General features: G+C 53.7%; 1 protein-coding gene across 1 annotated transcript in view; it reads left to right on the top strand.

The window, feature by feature from the left end:
• The window catches only part of PRDM5 (PR/SET domain 5), a 117,539-nt gene that overhangs the window by 72,644 nt on the left and 29,394 nt on the right, over nt 1–15,501 (top strand). The window contains exons 11-14 of the mRNA XM_081091909.1: nt 1,967–2,060; nt 6,401–6,561; nt 6,833–6,926; nt 14,574–14,659. Coding sequence (XP_080948035.1) covers nt 1,967–2,060; nt 6,401–6,561; nt 6,833–6,926; nt 14,574–14,659 — 435 coding nt within the window. The remainder of the gene's footprint in view (nt 1–1,966; nt 2,061–6,400; nt 6,562–6,832; nt 6,927–14,573; nt 14,660–15,501) is intronic.

The following is a 15,501-nucleotide window of genomic DNA, read 5'->3' as shown; positions in this document are numbered from 1 at the left end:
CTAAGGTATTTTTTCCATTGATATTTTGTTGTTGTTAATCCTCACATGGATATATTTTTCCATTGATTTTTAGAGAGAGTGGAAGAGAGAGGGAAAGGCAGAGTGAAACATCCATCTGAGAGGAACACATCAATGGGTTGCCTCCTGCACGAGCCCTGATCAGGGCCCGGGCTGGGGAGGAGCCTGCAACCGAGGTACGTGCCCTTGACCGGAATCGAACCTGGGGCCTTCAGTCCACAGGCCGATGCTCTATCCACTGAGCCAAACAGTCTGGGCCTTTTCCATTGATTTTGACTGGAAATTGAACCCATGACCCTTCTGTGTGTGGGCTGACAAGCTAACCACTGAGCCACCAGCCAGGGCCATTTTAAATTTCTGTGGCTTAAATAGCACATTCGAATATCTGTAGCTTATCCTGATTTTTAAAGTATTTGTTCTTCTCATCCTTTCTCTATATTTTTCACAACCGAAAGCAGGCATGATCATACCTTTCTCAGCAACACTATGTTTATCCTGTATAATAAAGGGGTAATATGCAAATTGACCCTAATGGCGGAACGACCATAATGACCACTGGACCACTCACTATGAGGCACACTGACCACCTCTTGGTCCTTTTCCCCGACCAGTAGGCTCAGATCGCCTGATGGCAAATGGGGAACCGGGGATGGGTGGCAGGGGACGCGGGAGATGCCAGACCAAGGCCCCCACCCCGCCGGTCGCCCCACACACTGAGGGCGACCCGCAGCAGGGGTGGGGCTGGCGAGCAGGCGGGAACAGCCGACCTCTCGGTCCCTTCCCCCGGCTGTCAGGCACCGATCATCCAATGGGGAATGGGGAACCAGGGATGGGTGGCAGCAGGGGGCGGGGCTGGCTGCGGGCAGCTGGGGAAGATGGCCTTGATCGCAGGCCAGGCCTCGGGACCATACCTGCGCCTAGCCTCTAGTAGGATTATAATGTCCATCAGATGAGGGAAATGTGTCAGTCACTAGGCTGTGAATGGTGACTTTCCTTTAAAGTGTTCCCTTCATCTGTATCCCACATGCATCGTAAAACTCCATCAGTTACGTGATTTGTTCATTGTAATAAGGACACAGTGTGACTTGGGACATGTTGGTGGTACCTTGCCACTCATGGTGGAACCGGGTTTTAGCCACTGATTTTCGCCAAATGGATGAATGCTGGCGTAGGATGGGAGACAGGGGTTCTGTTTTTGAGTTTTAGATCTAGCAGGCGGTTTGCAGTTGTTGTCTATCAGTATATTTTGTTTAATGATGCTCATGGCATCTGTGCGATTGGACAGTTAGCAAATGACGGAGCCTGTTGGTGCCGTAGTCTTCTCATCTGTACACGGGGACAGTAGAGCATTAGTCGCCGGGTTGCTGCTAGAATTAAGTGAACTAACTCATGGAAGGTGGTTCGCATCTGACACAAAATAAACGTTTAACGCATCTACCGAGCGTTAATTACAACGAGTGGCTGTCCTGGTTTAACGGGGGGAGCATCGCCCAGGACTGAACGTCCCCTGGAGGTGGTCACTGACGTGGCGGGGGGCGGGGTGGTGGAAACAGTCACCCTGTCCCTTTCTGATGAGGCGCCGGCCCCGCAGTTAAAGCCCTGGGTGGTCAAGGCGCTTCAGTCGCAGAGAAATGACAGCCTTGTTGGACGAGAGCCCGAGAAACCCCTGCTGCATGCTGGGGAGTGTTTGTGGTCATGGGCACCGTTTCCTGGGCCACGTATGAACACGTGTGAAACGTCTATCCGGTGCGAGAATGTGCAAGGACGCTTGCTTGTCCCGTGCGCACAGCATGCTGGTGAGAGTGGTTTGGGGTGGACGGTGGTCACCGGGAGAAGCAGGTTATGGGCCGCGTCCCCTTCTCTCCTCTTTCTCACCTGGACCCGGAGCTCCCTTTCCTGTGAGGATGTGTGGGCTCCGCGTCCTCCTGACTCAGTTTCTCCTCCGCAGACCCACTCCGAGGAGAGGCCGTTCCAGTGCGAGGAATGCAAGGCCCTATTCCGGACCCCGTTTTCCCTGCACAGACACCTGCTCATACACAACAGTAAGTGCGTCAGGCGGGCAGGGCCCCGGGATGACCTTGCACTTGTCTCCCCTGTCCCACCCCCGTCCCACCCCCGGCCCCAAGGAGCTGTCTGCTGTGCACACAGGACAGTAATCGCCTCTCATCTTCCCTCGTCCTTGTTTGTTTTCCCACAGGAAGATCAGCCATTTTAGGAGACATTTTATTCTATGTCACCCGGACCATCATTTAGTTTGTATGGAACATATAGCCTGTGTCCTGAAAGGTGGCTTTGAAATTTGCTCTAAAGCAGACAATTTGGTCCCTTTTAAATATAAGGCTGTACATTCTTGGCTGCCGAAGTGTTTTGCAGTTTGATGGGAGTAGCAGGGGCAGGGGCTTACATACCCGCAGGTCTCACCGAGGTGTGTCCGCGCCCAGTGAGACGTACATGGAAGGACTAAGGGAACAGAGCAGAGGCTGGGGGGGCGGCGATGTGATTTTAGGAGCTCACAGGCCTTTGCTGATGGGGAAGGTCAGCGTCACATCGAACGTGACCTCTGAGTTGAGGAACTGAGAGAGAGGATGGGGTGCAGAGAGGGCAGCACGGACTCGGCTCGCGGTGCGGGGAGCGGCTCGCGGTGCGGGGAGCGGCTCGCGGTGCGGGGAGCAGCCAGCTCTGCGTCCGTCCGCTCTTCCCCGCTCAGCACGCTCTTCCCCGCTCAGCACGCCCTTCCTGGGCAGGGGTGCAGGGGTGCGGTTTTCCTTTGTTTATCAGACACACCCACCCCACGGAAGTCCGCCTAGCGTCACACCCAGAGCCGTGTTGAGGGGGCCCCGGAATACACAGCCACCTCGCCGAGGCCATCGCACACTGTAGAGGAGAAAGTGCGACCGCGCAGCCGAAGGGCCAAGTGGGGGCGCCGTCCAGGTGTCCGTGACCACGGCACCTGACACGGAAGGGAAAGCGGTGTCACGAGTCACAGTTGCTTTTCTTGCTTCTAATTGGAGTTGTTTACTCGGTAGATCACCCTCCACAGATGAAGGTTCCACTGCTGATTGCATTTTTAATATTTGTGAGGGAAGCGAAGTCGTTGCTCATGCTTGACAGCTGATTGCACAGATAAGATAGTATCTTGGAAGAAATTTTCTCTGGCCCATGGAAGTATCGAAAAATCAGAATGATAAAGATGTTAAGGCTTTTATGAAAGCTGAGCTGACGATGGTAATGAAAGGCATCTTTTCCCATAGAAAGCATGGGCTGTGCCCGCAGGCCCTGCGGCCCCCTTGCTGCTCTGGGGAAGTTCTTAGCAGACTCTCCGCTCTCCTTCTAAAGCGCACCTGTACGTTTCATCAGCCCCGCATGTCACAGAACAGCCGGCGCTTCCATCCCGTCTCCCTGTCGATGGGTCAGGAAGGACCACTGTTCTGAGATGAGTGGGTTTTAGAACAAGGACTTACACACGGGAGCCTTGTTCATACTCTGAACACTTGCAACCGTGGCCTCAGACTCAGGACATTTTTCTTTGGATAGATGAAGTTTTATTTATTTTATTATTTTTTAAAATATATATTTTTTATTGATTTCAGAGAAGAAAGGAGAGAGAGAGAGAAACATCAATGATGAGAGAGAATCATGGATCAGCTGCCTCCTGCACACCTCCCACACGGGGGATGGAGCCCACAACCCAGGCATGTGCCCTGACCGGGAATTGAACTGTGACCTCCTCAACCACTGAGCCACGCCGGCGGGGCCGAAGTTTTATTTTTAACAGCAGCAAGGAATTCTCGGGAGAAGGAATCCAATGCTTTTGACTTCATCCTGTTGGTTCTGATCAGTCTGAGGCAGAGGGTTGAGGCCACCGAGGCCGGGCCATGCCTGTGTGTTTCATATAAAGTTGATCGGCACATTGATCAGGGGGTTTATGAAGCTGCATCACGACATGTGGTTAGAAAGGTCGACTCTGGAATTGGGCGAGGAAACGAGTGATTTAAGGAGGATGGGAAACTGGGCGGTGCAAACGGAGGACAAAACACCAGACCGAGTATTACACAACAGGACGCTTAAAACCCGTTTAACTTTACCACGTGGAGGTGGTGATCAGACACTGCCGTGCGCTCATGGCACGAGGAAAACTTGCCACAATTATTTTGGAAATTACTGCCATTTTCTAATATTCTGAAAGCCGAAAAGCAGGCTCCTAGCCAGCTTCTCGATTTTAAAATGGGGGGATAAATTGAAGGCAAGGAAATCTGGTAAAATCAGATAAAATCTCAACAGAATTTTAAAATTCTGATACACTTTAAAGCCAAGAACCCCGGAATGAAAACGCGCGGGGAAAGGTGCTGCGTAGCGAGGTGCTGTTCAGGGTGGCACATTTTGCTTCTCTTGACAGTTTAATGAAAATGCTTGGCCAGCCAAAACCGGTTTGGCTCAGTGGATAGAGCGTCGGCCTGCGGACTGAAAGGTCCCGGGTTCGATTCCGGTCAAGGGCGTGTGCCTGGGTTGCGGGCACATCCCCAGTGGGAGATGTGCAGGAGGCAGCTGATCGATGTTTCTCTCTCATCGATGTTTCTAACTCTCTGTCTCTCTCCCTTCCTCTCTGTGAAAAATCAATAAAATATATTTTTAAAAAAAAAAGAAAATGCTTGGCCAGGCGCAATCTTGGAGGATTTGGTTTTTAATTCCTTTCAGGTCTGACTAAGATCTGGTATAATTAACATTCGTAACCTTGTGTCAACTCATCCTTCACTTTGCTCTCACTGGTTCTACATTTTACACAAAAGAAATGTTCAGATCTGGCTAAAGAGACACGTAGAGACAAACTGGGTCGCCACAGCACCCCCCACGACACAGACGCACTAAGCAACTGCTGGCGAAGCGCTCAGAACCGGCCCCGGCCTGCGATTCCCGCGTGGCCCCCACGTGACTTTGTCTCAAACACCAGATCTCAACAGGCCTCTGAGAGACGAAACAGCCGCTTTCTGATGGAAAACACGAGGGGGGTGGCTTGCCTTCTCCCCCTTTCTCCTTCCCTTCTCTTTGTCCGGCAGTGTGCTGGGAAGGAGCCCGAGGGCCCCACAGGCCCAAAGGGACGCTGACTGTGATGGAGGCGGAGGGGGCGGGGCCGAGGCCACCTCTCACTGAGACTAGAAAGTTGCCCGTGTCGCTTGCCCAGTGAACGTGTGAATCTGTGCTGATGCCATTGTTCTCTAAAGGGGGACATGCATCCGGTGACAGTCCGTCTCGCACGCGTAGGGCCGTGGGCTACGTGCACCGACGGCTTCCCGCGGGAGGCGCTGTCCTCTGGTTGTGCGCGTTCCCCGCTTAGAGTGCTGGGAAGGGGCACCGAGAGCCCGACGTGCCAGGAAGAGCTGAGAGATGGCGTTCCGTGAACTTAGAAAGTGCCGAGCGCTCCCTGAGCTTCTTCCCCTGCAGCCGAGGCCATGAATGAAGGCAGGCACCCGGGGCTGCAGGGCAGTGGTTCCCAGCCTTCCTCACGCCGCCACCCTTTAATGCAGCTCCTCATGCTGTGGTGACCCCCACTTTCATTGTCACAAATGGAACATCATTAAAGCATCTTGATTCATCACAAAAACAATATGTAATTATATATGTGTTTTCCGATGGTCTTAAGCAACCCCAGTGAAAGGGTTGTTCGACCCCCAAAGGGGTCGTGACCCAGAGGTTGAGAACCGCTGCTCTAGGGTATAAGCCGGGAGTTACCACTCTAGGCTCCCCTGTCCCCCCAGACTGAGAGCCTGGGCAGAACCCCTCCCCCAGCAGCTTCACGCCCACTAAGGACCACTGTGGGGCTCCCGTCCACATACCTGAGACCAAGTCCCAGAGACCGTGCTGAGGCAGGCGGGGGGCTCGAGGCCCCTGTCCCGGGATGGGAAGGCCACTCTGTCTCCCTCAGGCCCTCGCCCCCCAGCTGGCTGCCAGTGACCAGGCCTGCCCGTGCCCCAGCCCTGGAAGGCCGTGTGGACCGTTGTGGGATTGAGGGGAGAAATGAGGGGTCCCCAGCGCAGCTCCTCTCCTTGACAGAGGCCTTTTGTCCCCACAAGGCTCACTTGGCTCAAACCCTGCCCTGGAAACTTACTTTTAAAACAAGTTGATGGACCCTCAGGAAATGAATTCAATGCCCACATTTCCAGGTGCAGAGGCTGAGAGTATGCGAAGGTACAGGGCTTCCCTGGCCGCACAGAGATTCTAAATGTGGAACCCAACTTGTCGTGACCCACTCCCCTTTGCGGGTGGGATACGCGGTCAGAGCCCTAAAGCCAACCTGCGGGGGGTCAAGACCGGCAGGTGTGTGCGGGCTGCTGGCGGGACCCGCTGGGGCACCTCATTTCCTCTCCTGTGACCTCCTGTTTCCCAGGTGAGAGGACCTTCAAGTGCCATCACTGCGACGCGACCTTCAAGAGGAAGGACACGCTGAGCGTGCACGTGCAGGTGGTGCACGAGCGGCACAAGAAGTACCGCTGCGAGCTGTGCAACAAGGCCTTCGTCACGCCCTCCGTGCTGCGGAGCCACAAGAAGGTCAGCGCCGGCGCGGGGCAGCCTTGCAGGCGGGCGGCCACAGGGCCTGGACAGTAGCCCGCAGGGTTATTTTCAAGTCCCCACGATGCGTGGAGCTGAGGGGTTTGGAACCAGAGGGGATGCGCGTGACAGTGGTTTAAAGTCTCCTTGTGAGAGTAAATCACTTGAATGAAACCTAAGCCAGGAGGAAAGGGTTTGCCCTTCGTCATCGTTACCTGTTTCTCTGGATTGACCCTCAACTCTTTGGACCCCCCCCCCCCGCCCCCCGTAGACACACACGGGAGAGAAGGAGAAGACCTGCCCGTACTGCGGCCAGAAGTTCGCCAGCAGCGGGACGCTCCGCGTGCACATCCGCAGCCACACAGGTGAGCGGGCAGCTGAGGCCCCGCGGGGGGGGGGGGGGGGGGGCAGGAGGGGCGTCCGGGACCAGGGCGTCCTAATGCCACAAAACATCTCCGGACGGAGAGTCCATCTCGCCTGTTTTCTCCCTTAAAGTTTCATAAAATCCGATTTCTGATTCTAGAAAAATGTTGAATAAGTTGCCTTTCTCAAACTATCTGGCGTGGAGATAAGCCGCTCGCTGTCTGGCCGTGCTGTGACTGATGTGATGTACACACTGTCCAGGGGACGGAAGAGGGAGCGGATCACTCCCTGTGGAGGCCGGGGCCTCCTCTTAATCCTCCTGTCACCCTCAGGAAGCGGCGTTTCCCAAAGGCCCTGTCCTGTGGGACCTCACACCCCCTCCCCGGCTCTCCCATCCGTCACGTTCAAATCCGTCGGTGTGACGGCACTGGGGTCTTTCCCCGCGTGTGGCTCTGACTCGCACACAGACCGCTGGGGAGATGCGGGCTCCCTGAGCCACAGGCCTTCCCGTGCTCACGTCAGCACCCACCTCATCCGGCGGGTGTGCGGTCCAGCACGTGGCAGCAGACCGGAGTCTCCTCCATTCTGAGTGTGCCTTGATTCCTCTAATTCCAGCTCCCTCCCTCTCCCTCCTGTCCTTCCCTCTTTTCGTCCTTCCTTTCTCTTTAAATGACAGGCTCCCCGCTTTTATATGAGAAAGCAAGTGTTCACAAAAACAAGTCTGAATGGCCGTAGTCGTGGTCACTTCATGTCGAGGACAAACTGCTCCCCGCGCCTTCCCGCTGAGCCTCCCGCGTGGGTCCCTGTGCGTCCCGGGTCACAGGAGTGCCCACTCCCACTTTATCCAGAGAGCAGTAGAGGCGGGTTCGTTCCGCGTGACGAGGTTGACCCTGTGGAACTGGCATAGCCAGGAGCAGCGGGTAGGGAGCAGCAGGTATCCAGCAGCTGGGAGGCGGTTCTGGCCCCTGCTGGGGGTCTCATCCAGCAGCGACCAGGAGGCCCCTGCCTCCCATCACACAGACATCGCTCCCGGTTACCGTGGCACTGTGTTCATCGGTTCACCTCCACACTCGGCTGCAAAGGCCGGGCGGGCGGGGCAGGTTCCCACGGCCACGCTCACTTCCTGTCACTGAACCTGAGGCTCAGACGGCAAATGGCCCAGCCAGTCCAGGGAATACGGGAATGACCTACCTAGTCAAGGAGATAGAATCCAAGTGTGGTCCCTTCTACCCAGCTGTTATGATGAACACAAGGCGCGTGGCTGGTGTGGCTCAGTGGTTGGGTGTCGACATATGAACCAGGAGGTTATGGTTCGATTCCTGGTTGGGGCACATGCTGGGGTTACAGGCTTGATCCCCAGTGGAGGGCGTGCAGGAGGCAGCCAAGCAATGATTCTCGTCATTGATGTTTCTATCTCTTTCTCCCTCTTCCTTCCTCTCTGAAACCAATAAATATTTATAAAAAATATACAACACAAGAATTATAAAATGCTCGAAGTTCTTCAGTATAAAAGATGAGGAATGAAATTCTAAAGGTCTTAACATTACTTCAGTAGTTTGAAAGTGTTATGCTTTAGAGCCAAATGAAAGGTGCTCTAAAATTTTTGTTTTCACATTCCCATGTTCATGTCCTCCTGAGCCACCTTTATAGTGGCAATAACATACAGAGTACACGACGGTTAAACGCAGTTTCACCAGATTGCTTTTTTTTTAAAGGGTTTTATTTTTAGAGCAAGTTTAGGCTCACAGTAAAATGAAGGGAAGGTGCAGAGAGTTGCTCATCTACCTCCTCCTCCGACACAGCCCCCCACCATCCACATCCCCAGCCCGAGGGGCGTGTCTGTTACAACCCATGAACCTGTGCCGACACATTATAAACCCCAAGCCCAGCGTCTACCTCAAGGCTCCTTCTTGCTGTTGGACATCCTGTGGGTTCGGGCAAATGATACCAACACGCGCCCGTGATTGGAGTTTTGCACCGAGTCGTTTCACTGCCCCGAAACCCTCTGTGCTCTGCCCATTCATCCCCCAACTCTCACCCGGCAACCACCGAGTCCCCACAGTTTCCCCCGAACGTTACCCAGCGGATGGGTTGCTTTATTGCGCCCAGGAAGTGGCTATCAACGGATGGCCTTTCCGCGAGGCGACGGGCACTGAGCACTCCGCCGTGTGCCGAGGTGCTTATGCAGGTCATGGTCTTTTCTGTCTCCTGATGGTGTTGAAAGAGCCGGTTTCATTTTGTTGTTACAGTATTCAAACCGTCCATCGGTATTTTGGGAAGCGGATTCTCTCTCGTAACCTCAGCCCGGTTTTATGAAGGGGAGACGTGGCCACAGCCTCGGGCTCCTCCTTCCATCTGCTGGTGTCGTGCGTCACTTTGTGTAGGTGTGGTGTGTGTCTACTTCACGTTCACTTTCTCTGAACCGCTCTTACTCTACTGGCTCAGACTAGCGGCCATTCTCTAAGACGGTGATAACTTAGCTATTCAGTTACTACCTGTCTGTTCCTTCTGGGAGGAATCTTAGTATTTTTTGTGTTTAAAGGAAACCTTTTGAATAATGCCTCTGGTTCTTCACATGTTGGTTGACTTTATCCTTTGCTGCCTCCGCTAACCAATCAGTTGTATCAGCTGTACCCTTGTCTCACCTCTACTCTGTCCCTCTGCCCCATTCCCATTCCCATCCTTCGGTACCGCTGGGGCGAAATCTGACAAAACTGTGGTTTTTCCATTATCCTTGAGAATGGTATTTTTCATAAACTTTGTATCTACCTTCTGAAGTCTACTCATTCTTCGTAATTAGGTGATTTGAATAAGGGCATGTACATCAAGTGTGCACAAGACATTTTGCTTTTATACATCATTAAACTATAGTATTCTTTCTTAAAAATATTTTTATTGATTTTTAAAGAGAGAGGAAAGGAGGGGGAGAGAGAGAAAGAAAACATTGAGGCAAGAGGGCAACATTGATTGGCGGCCATGCACACCCCCCACCAGGGATCCAGCCCACAACCCGGGCATGTGTCCTGACCGGGAATTGAACTGGCGACCCTTTAGTGGACAGAATGATGACCAACCAACTGGGCCACACCGGCCAGGGAAAAATATAATATTATTGACTTTTAGTATAGAAAGGAATTTCAGGAAGTTTCTAGTTCAAGCCTCTTAGTTGAATTCACGCGCATCAAAATCCAGTGATTTGCTCGTTATAGAACTCGTGTGTGGTTCCTCCAGAACTGAACGAAGGCTTCCGTTTTCCAGTGTCGCCTGGCTGGTGTTTTACCCCTTGTTCTCTAACAATACCCCCTAACCTCCCGTTGCTCCTGACTTACCATGGGTTACGTACATGCCTCCCACAATGTGTGATGACATCCTCTGGGTCATCAGCCAGTTGAGGATACTCATCTGCACTTGGACGTGTAGGGGCGTGGCATGTTACTTATGGTCTAACTGAGCACTTCACTCTGGAGACACTTTCCCAGCACAAAACCAACGGTCCATGAGACCTTACTACTCGGTGCTGGTTCATATGAGAGCATGCGTCTGTGCCCGGCAGGCAGCTGTCATTCATCACCGGCCTCCCGGGCTGGAGTGCCGCCGGTGGCACCCCGAGGGCAGCAGGAACAGCGGCTCTGCCTCCCGACCGTCCACAGCGTCTCAGGTCAGCTGGAACTGGGGTGATTCCGCAAGAATCTGTGGACTGTGACAGGGATTCCAACCGTCGTTCATAAATTATGAGAGAAATTCTAGGAACTGCTTTTGGGCCAGAAGGTTAATTACCTGCCTGCAGCTCCCCTGTCTGTGTGTGCGTAGATGCCGGCTGTGGGCCTTCTGTTCCGGGCTGGCTGCATGCTGCTGTTCGAACCGAGTCATAAATCACTGTCCCAGCAAACATTTAATATTTCAGTAAATACCTGTGATCCGCTTAGGAACAAAGGTTCAGTATAATTTGCTTCTGCTTGGATTTCAGGCACTACTTGTCTGTCTTCTCTAATGTTTTTTATTAAAGGAATCCATTCATTTTTAGAATATTTGTTCACAGGTTTAAAAACACTAGCAATAAATAATCCTATAAAAAAAAAGACTAATTATGCAAATTGTCCCCACAGGCAGGAACTGTGACCTCCTGGTTCATGGGTTGTTGCTCAACCCCTGAGCCACGCCAGCCGGGCTATTTTATATATTTTTTAATCTTCCAAGTTGCTCTTGGCCATTACTGCTCAATCTGTCGCATTCAGTGTGTTTACTGGCATGACATAAAACTTGATCTTCTGAGCCATCTGACCAAGTGGTCAAGTTCATTTCTTAAATCCGTGGCCTAATTTAAGAGTATCAAGATACCTCATTTAAGAATATCAGGATTTGCAAGGTTTTTCTTTATTAATTTCATGTGACCTAAACAACGATCTTTGGAAAGGATTTGTGTCCAGATGTTGGACAGTGAGGTGGTTTTGTAGCCATCGATGGATAGTCAGTATTTGGGGGCTTTAGAGTCCTTGTATGTGAGCGCACACGCTAACCTTCACTCCCTCCACAAACATCAGATGCTGTTTTAATATCAGTATGTTGCTATTTGGTGAGAACCAGAGTTCTTCTCACGTCTTTAATTAACATTCCATTGCATAAAATAATGGCAGCGTTAATAAATTATTATTCTAATAGCATGCATTAGACTAGAATCGGGTTTCCCCCTATTGCCTTTAGCCGCCTTTGCATGGTTGTTGTCATAATGCATTTTCTTTGTTAAAGAGTCCCAGTGAGTGACTTGCTTGGGGGCCAGGCTAGACCCTGGTAAGGGGTTCCATGTGGCATCCGGATGCCCCCTGTGGAGGGCACAGCCCCGTTTCCTGGAGCCCTTTCCTGGCATTTCCCACCATTCCTCGCCCTTTCACACCTAGAATATCTTTACGCTCCTTCCACCTCAGGCGTGCCGGCAGTGAGACTTTGGAGGCACTAGCCCAGTACGATAAGATAATCCAAAGATGGAGACTTACCCCGAGTGTGCTCAGATGATCTTACACCGGCCCCGGAACTGCATCCCTCCCGTCCTTGTGCCTTTCCTGACGACCTGAGCTCGTCCTTCTCCCGCCCCCTCAGAGGCTTTCTCACACCTGCCTCCGTCCGTATCTGAGATGATCGTCTGTTTTCTTTAACTTCTCCATGCCTTTCTCCTCGCACGAGTGACATTGAAGGGGCGGTGATTGTGCGAATGTACTCGTAACCCCATCCCAAGGCCCTGGACGAGGGCAGATACCTGTTTAACAAACGAGTGAGGCTGCTTCACGGAGCCTCTGCTTTGAGGCATCTTTTAAAATCAGCCTCCATCCAGCCCTGTCCAGCGGGCATCGTGTTCCTGTGTGTTCCTGGACGTGTTTGAAGAAAACACAGAGGGTGGTAATGTTACTGGGTGTCAGAGCGTAATGTGAGGAGAGAGGCAGACACAAAGAACTCGCCTGCTTTTCTCAGCCCAGTCACGCACACATCACGCACACGTCATGCCCACGTCAGTGTCCTGTGTGCGGCTGTGCCCACTAACTGACTGCCGGTAGCTGCCCCTGGGCGCTGTGTGTGCGGTATTGGCCTGGGCCGCGTTCCGCTCCGTGTGGAAGGTGCGTACCTGTCTCCTGTGATGGCGGGCCTGTTGAGACTTAACATACATTCCTCCCCCACACCCCCAGCACCCCCGCTCCCTGTGAACTTTGAGGACTCAGCGCCTCCCTCGCTGGACAGAAACATCTGGTTCATGTCAACTGCCATGTCAAGAAGCGGAGTTTCCGTCAGTCACTTTAGAAAGTCCCACCTCCGTTACCCCGAACAGCAGCCACATTGTTAATCGGGGGTGGGGGTGGGGGTGGGGGGGTGGCGCAGAGCCGGGGCTACATCCTGACTCCCGTGCGCAATAGCTCTGTCCGCTGAGGCACCTGCGCCTCCTCCCTGCGCCTCACCTTCTCCGTTTGGAAACCAGGGACACGGATGCCCACACCCCAAGGTTGCTGCCAGGACGAAAGTTGCTGCGAGGGGTTGAGGGGCGTGCTCCGCAGAGCAGAGCGAGTGGGACCCCCGTGGCTGTTGTTACTGTTTCTGCTTATGTGAGCTTTTAGCTCCATTTTCTTAGCGAATTTTTGAACTAATTCTCGTGTTAGTCAACATAGCACTGTGGTTCCCCAAACAAAGTGAAGGCAGTGCCCGAATCCGCCCGCGGTCCTGCAGGACGGCACGTGCACTGGCCTCAGAGCGCGCTCAGCCTCTGCCTGGCGGCGTCCACGCAGGAAAGAAAGGCTGCTCTTGTCCAAGGTTAGTTCCTTCATCCCGGAGGGCTGTCCCTGTGGGGGGCGTGTCCTCATTCCCGGGCCCAGCTCACAGGAGCCCGGGCGCCACTCCTCCCGCTGAGGCTGGACCGTGGGCCGTGCTGGGGACTCCCCGAGACGTCCCTGCTTCAAACCCAGGTTCAGTGGGGCAGAGGCGGCCCGGGGGCCACGGGGCCACGGAGGCCATGGGGGCCCGGGACCCGCGGGGAGCCATCTGTCTCTGGAGGCAGCACTGGCTGGAGGGGCCAGGGCGGGGCCTGGTGGGGAGGCAGCGCCTGGCTCACTGGAACGATGCCAGTGACCGCGGACGGAAGGAGAGTCCTGGTCCGCACAGGAGGGAGGCACTGCTGGTCGGAGGCCCCTCTGCGTGGAGGGAAGCACGGGCAGAGTCCTGCACCTGCTGAAAGGTGGCTACCTCCTGGTGCTGGGCTTCGGGGCAGCCGGGACCAGCACCCACGTAAGCGCCGGGTTCAATGGAGGAATAGGTGACAAGTGGCTTTTCTGCCAGTCGCCTTTGCCTGGGGGCAGCTGCACATTACATTTTGTCACATTTCTGTCGTTTCGCAGTAGAACTTCAACACACTGCGACAAGTGTCTGCGTGCTTGCTTGGTTTACAAAGAGGCTTGGCAAGTCCTAAGTAACCTGTAGGTGACAGGTACCTGGTCACATCAGAGTGTGGGTCTGTGATTGCCTAGTTCAGCAGCCGGTGGTTCTGTTCAGCGAACACCAATTCTATGAAAGTCTTTGGAAACTCATCCCCCTAACTGAGATAGGACATGAAATCCTTTCTTTAAAAGCAAAGAAAGCATCAGTGGGATCATTAAAGACCCTCAGTGCTCATTGATTAATGTCGCTTCTTAACAAATTGACTCAGAGAGCCTGGCTGGAGTGGTTGAGCATCGTCCCATGCAGAAGGCAACTGATAGGTGTTTCTCACATCGATGTCTGTCTCTCTCTCTCTCTCTCTCTCTCTCTCTCTCTCTCTCTCTCTCTCCCCCTTCTTCTCTCTAAGGATATCCTCAGATGAGGAGTAAAAAAATGATTCCTGTAAAGTTTTTTTCACAAATTCTTAAAATCAGGAGACTTCAGGTGGGCTCACGCCGTAAAAGGACCGCGCATCAGGCCTGCTGCTGGGACTCTGGCTTGTTTCCCAGTCCAGCAGGTGCAGCGGGCTGGGTCCCTGTCCACCGGAGGGAAGGCCAGCCCACTGCCCGCTGCTGTGGTGCGGGGCCCAGGGCGCACGGAGCGGGTGGGGACCGATCTGGGTGCGGGAGGAGGAGGAGGATGGCGCTGCCTGCTCTGCGCCTTGCGTGTTCTGACGCGGAGCCCTCCCTCTCTCGTAGGCGAGCGCCCCTACCAGTGCCCGTACTGCGAGAAGGGCTTCAGCAAGAACGACGGGCTGAAGATGCACATCCGCACGCACACCCGGGTAAGACGCGGCCGGCTGCCCGGTGAGGAGGAGCTGGGCTTCCGCACAGAGCGCGGAGCTGACCTTGGGCAAAGCAAGGCCGTGGGTCTGAAATCGCGTGTTTATGTTTATGACGGATGTTGGCATTTCTTTAAAGACAAAATACCCCCAAGGAGTCCTCATTCTTGGAACTGTGACTCGGCTTTCAGGAGTCGTAGGAGTTACCAGCGACAAGCTTCCCAGTAAATAGGTTGTCACCTTATTAAAATGTGAACATGGGGTCTGGCTACGTGTTGGCCAGGACCACGCCGGAACAGAGGTGTCAGCAGGCGGCCATTCCTGCAAATGGACAGCATATTGGCAGGAGAGATGCTGAGAGAGTGCACGCTGTTGGGGGAGGTGGAAGGCAGGGACGGTTCGTGGCTGGCCAGCGTCTCTGGCCAGGTGCCCCCTCTCCTCTCCTGCACCCCTCTGCTGGGCGTGTCACCTGCCACACACACACACGGCTTTTCCGGACAATCGGAGGCTGTGTCTGTCTCCCCGGGCTCGTTTTGATTGGGCTCCATCCCTGGTTCCCTGCAGCCTCTTTCTCGCGGTTCCTTTAAAGCCTGGCCTTTGAAATGCCTGTGGTCTGGGTAGAAATGAGCACTTTTTCAAGTTTTAGGAGGCGTGCCTACTCCTCTGAGAGCGATTCGAATCCAGGCCTCTCTGGCTTTACTTCTCACCTTAGCTGCAAAATTAAAACTTTAGAGCAGCGGTTCTCAACCTGTGGGCCGCGACCCCTTTGGGGGGTCGAACAACCCTTTCACAGGGGTCGTCTAAGACCATTGGAAAACACATCTATAATGACATATTGTTTTTGT

This window comes from Myotis nattereri, assembly GCF_964212035.1.
Source record: "Myotis nattereri genome assembly, chromosome: 5".
NCBI classification, from domain to species: domain Eukaryota; kingdom Metazoa; phylum Chordata; class Mammalia; order Chiroptera; family Vespertilionidae; genus Myotis; species Myotis nattereri.
The sequence above is the reverse complement of the archived record's forward strand: the minus strand, read 5'-3'. Positions and strand labels throughout refer to the sequence as shown.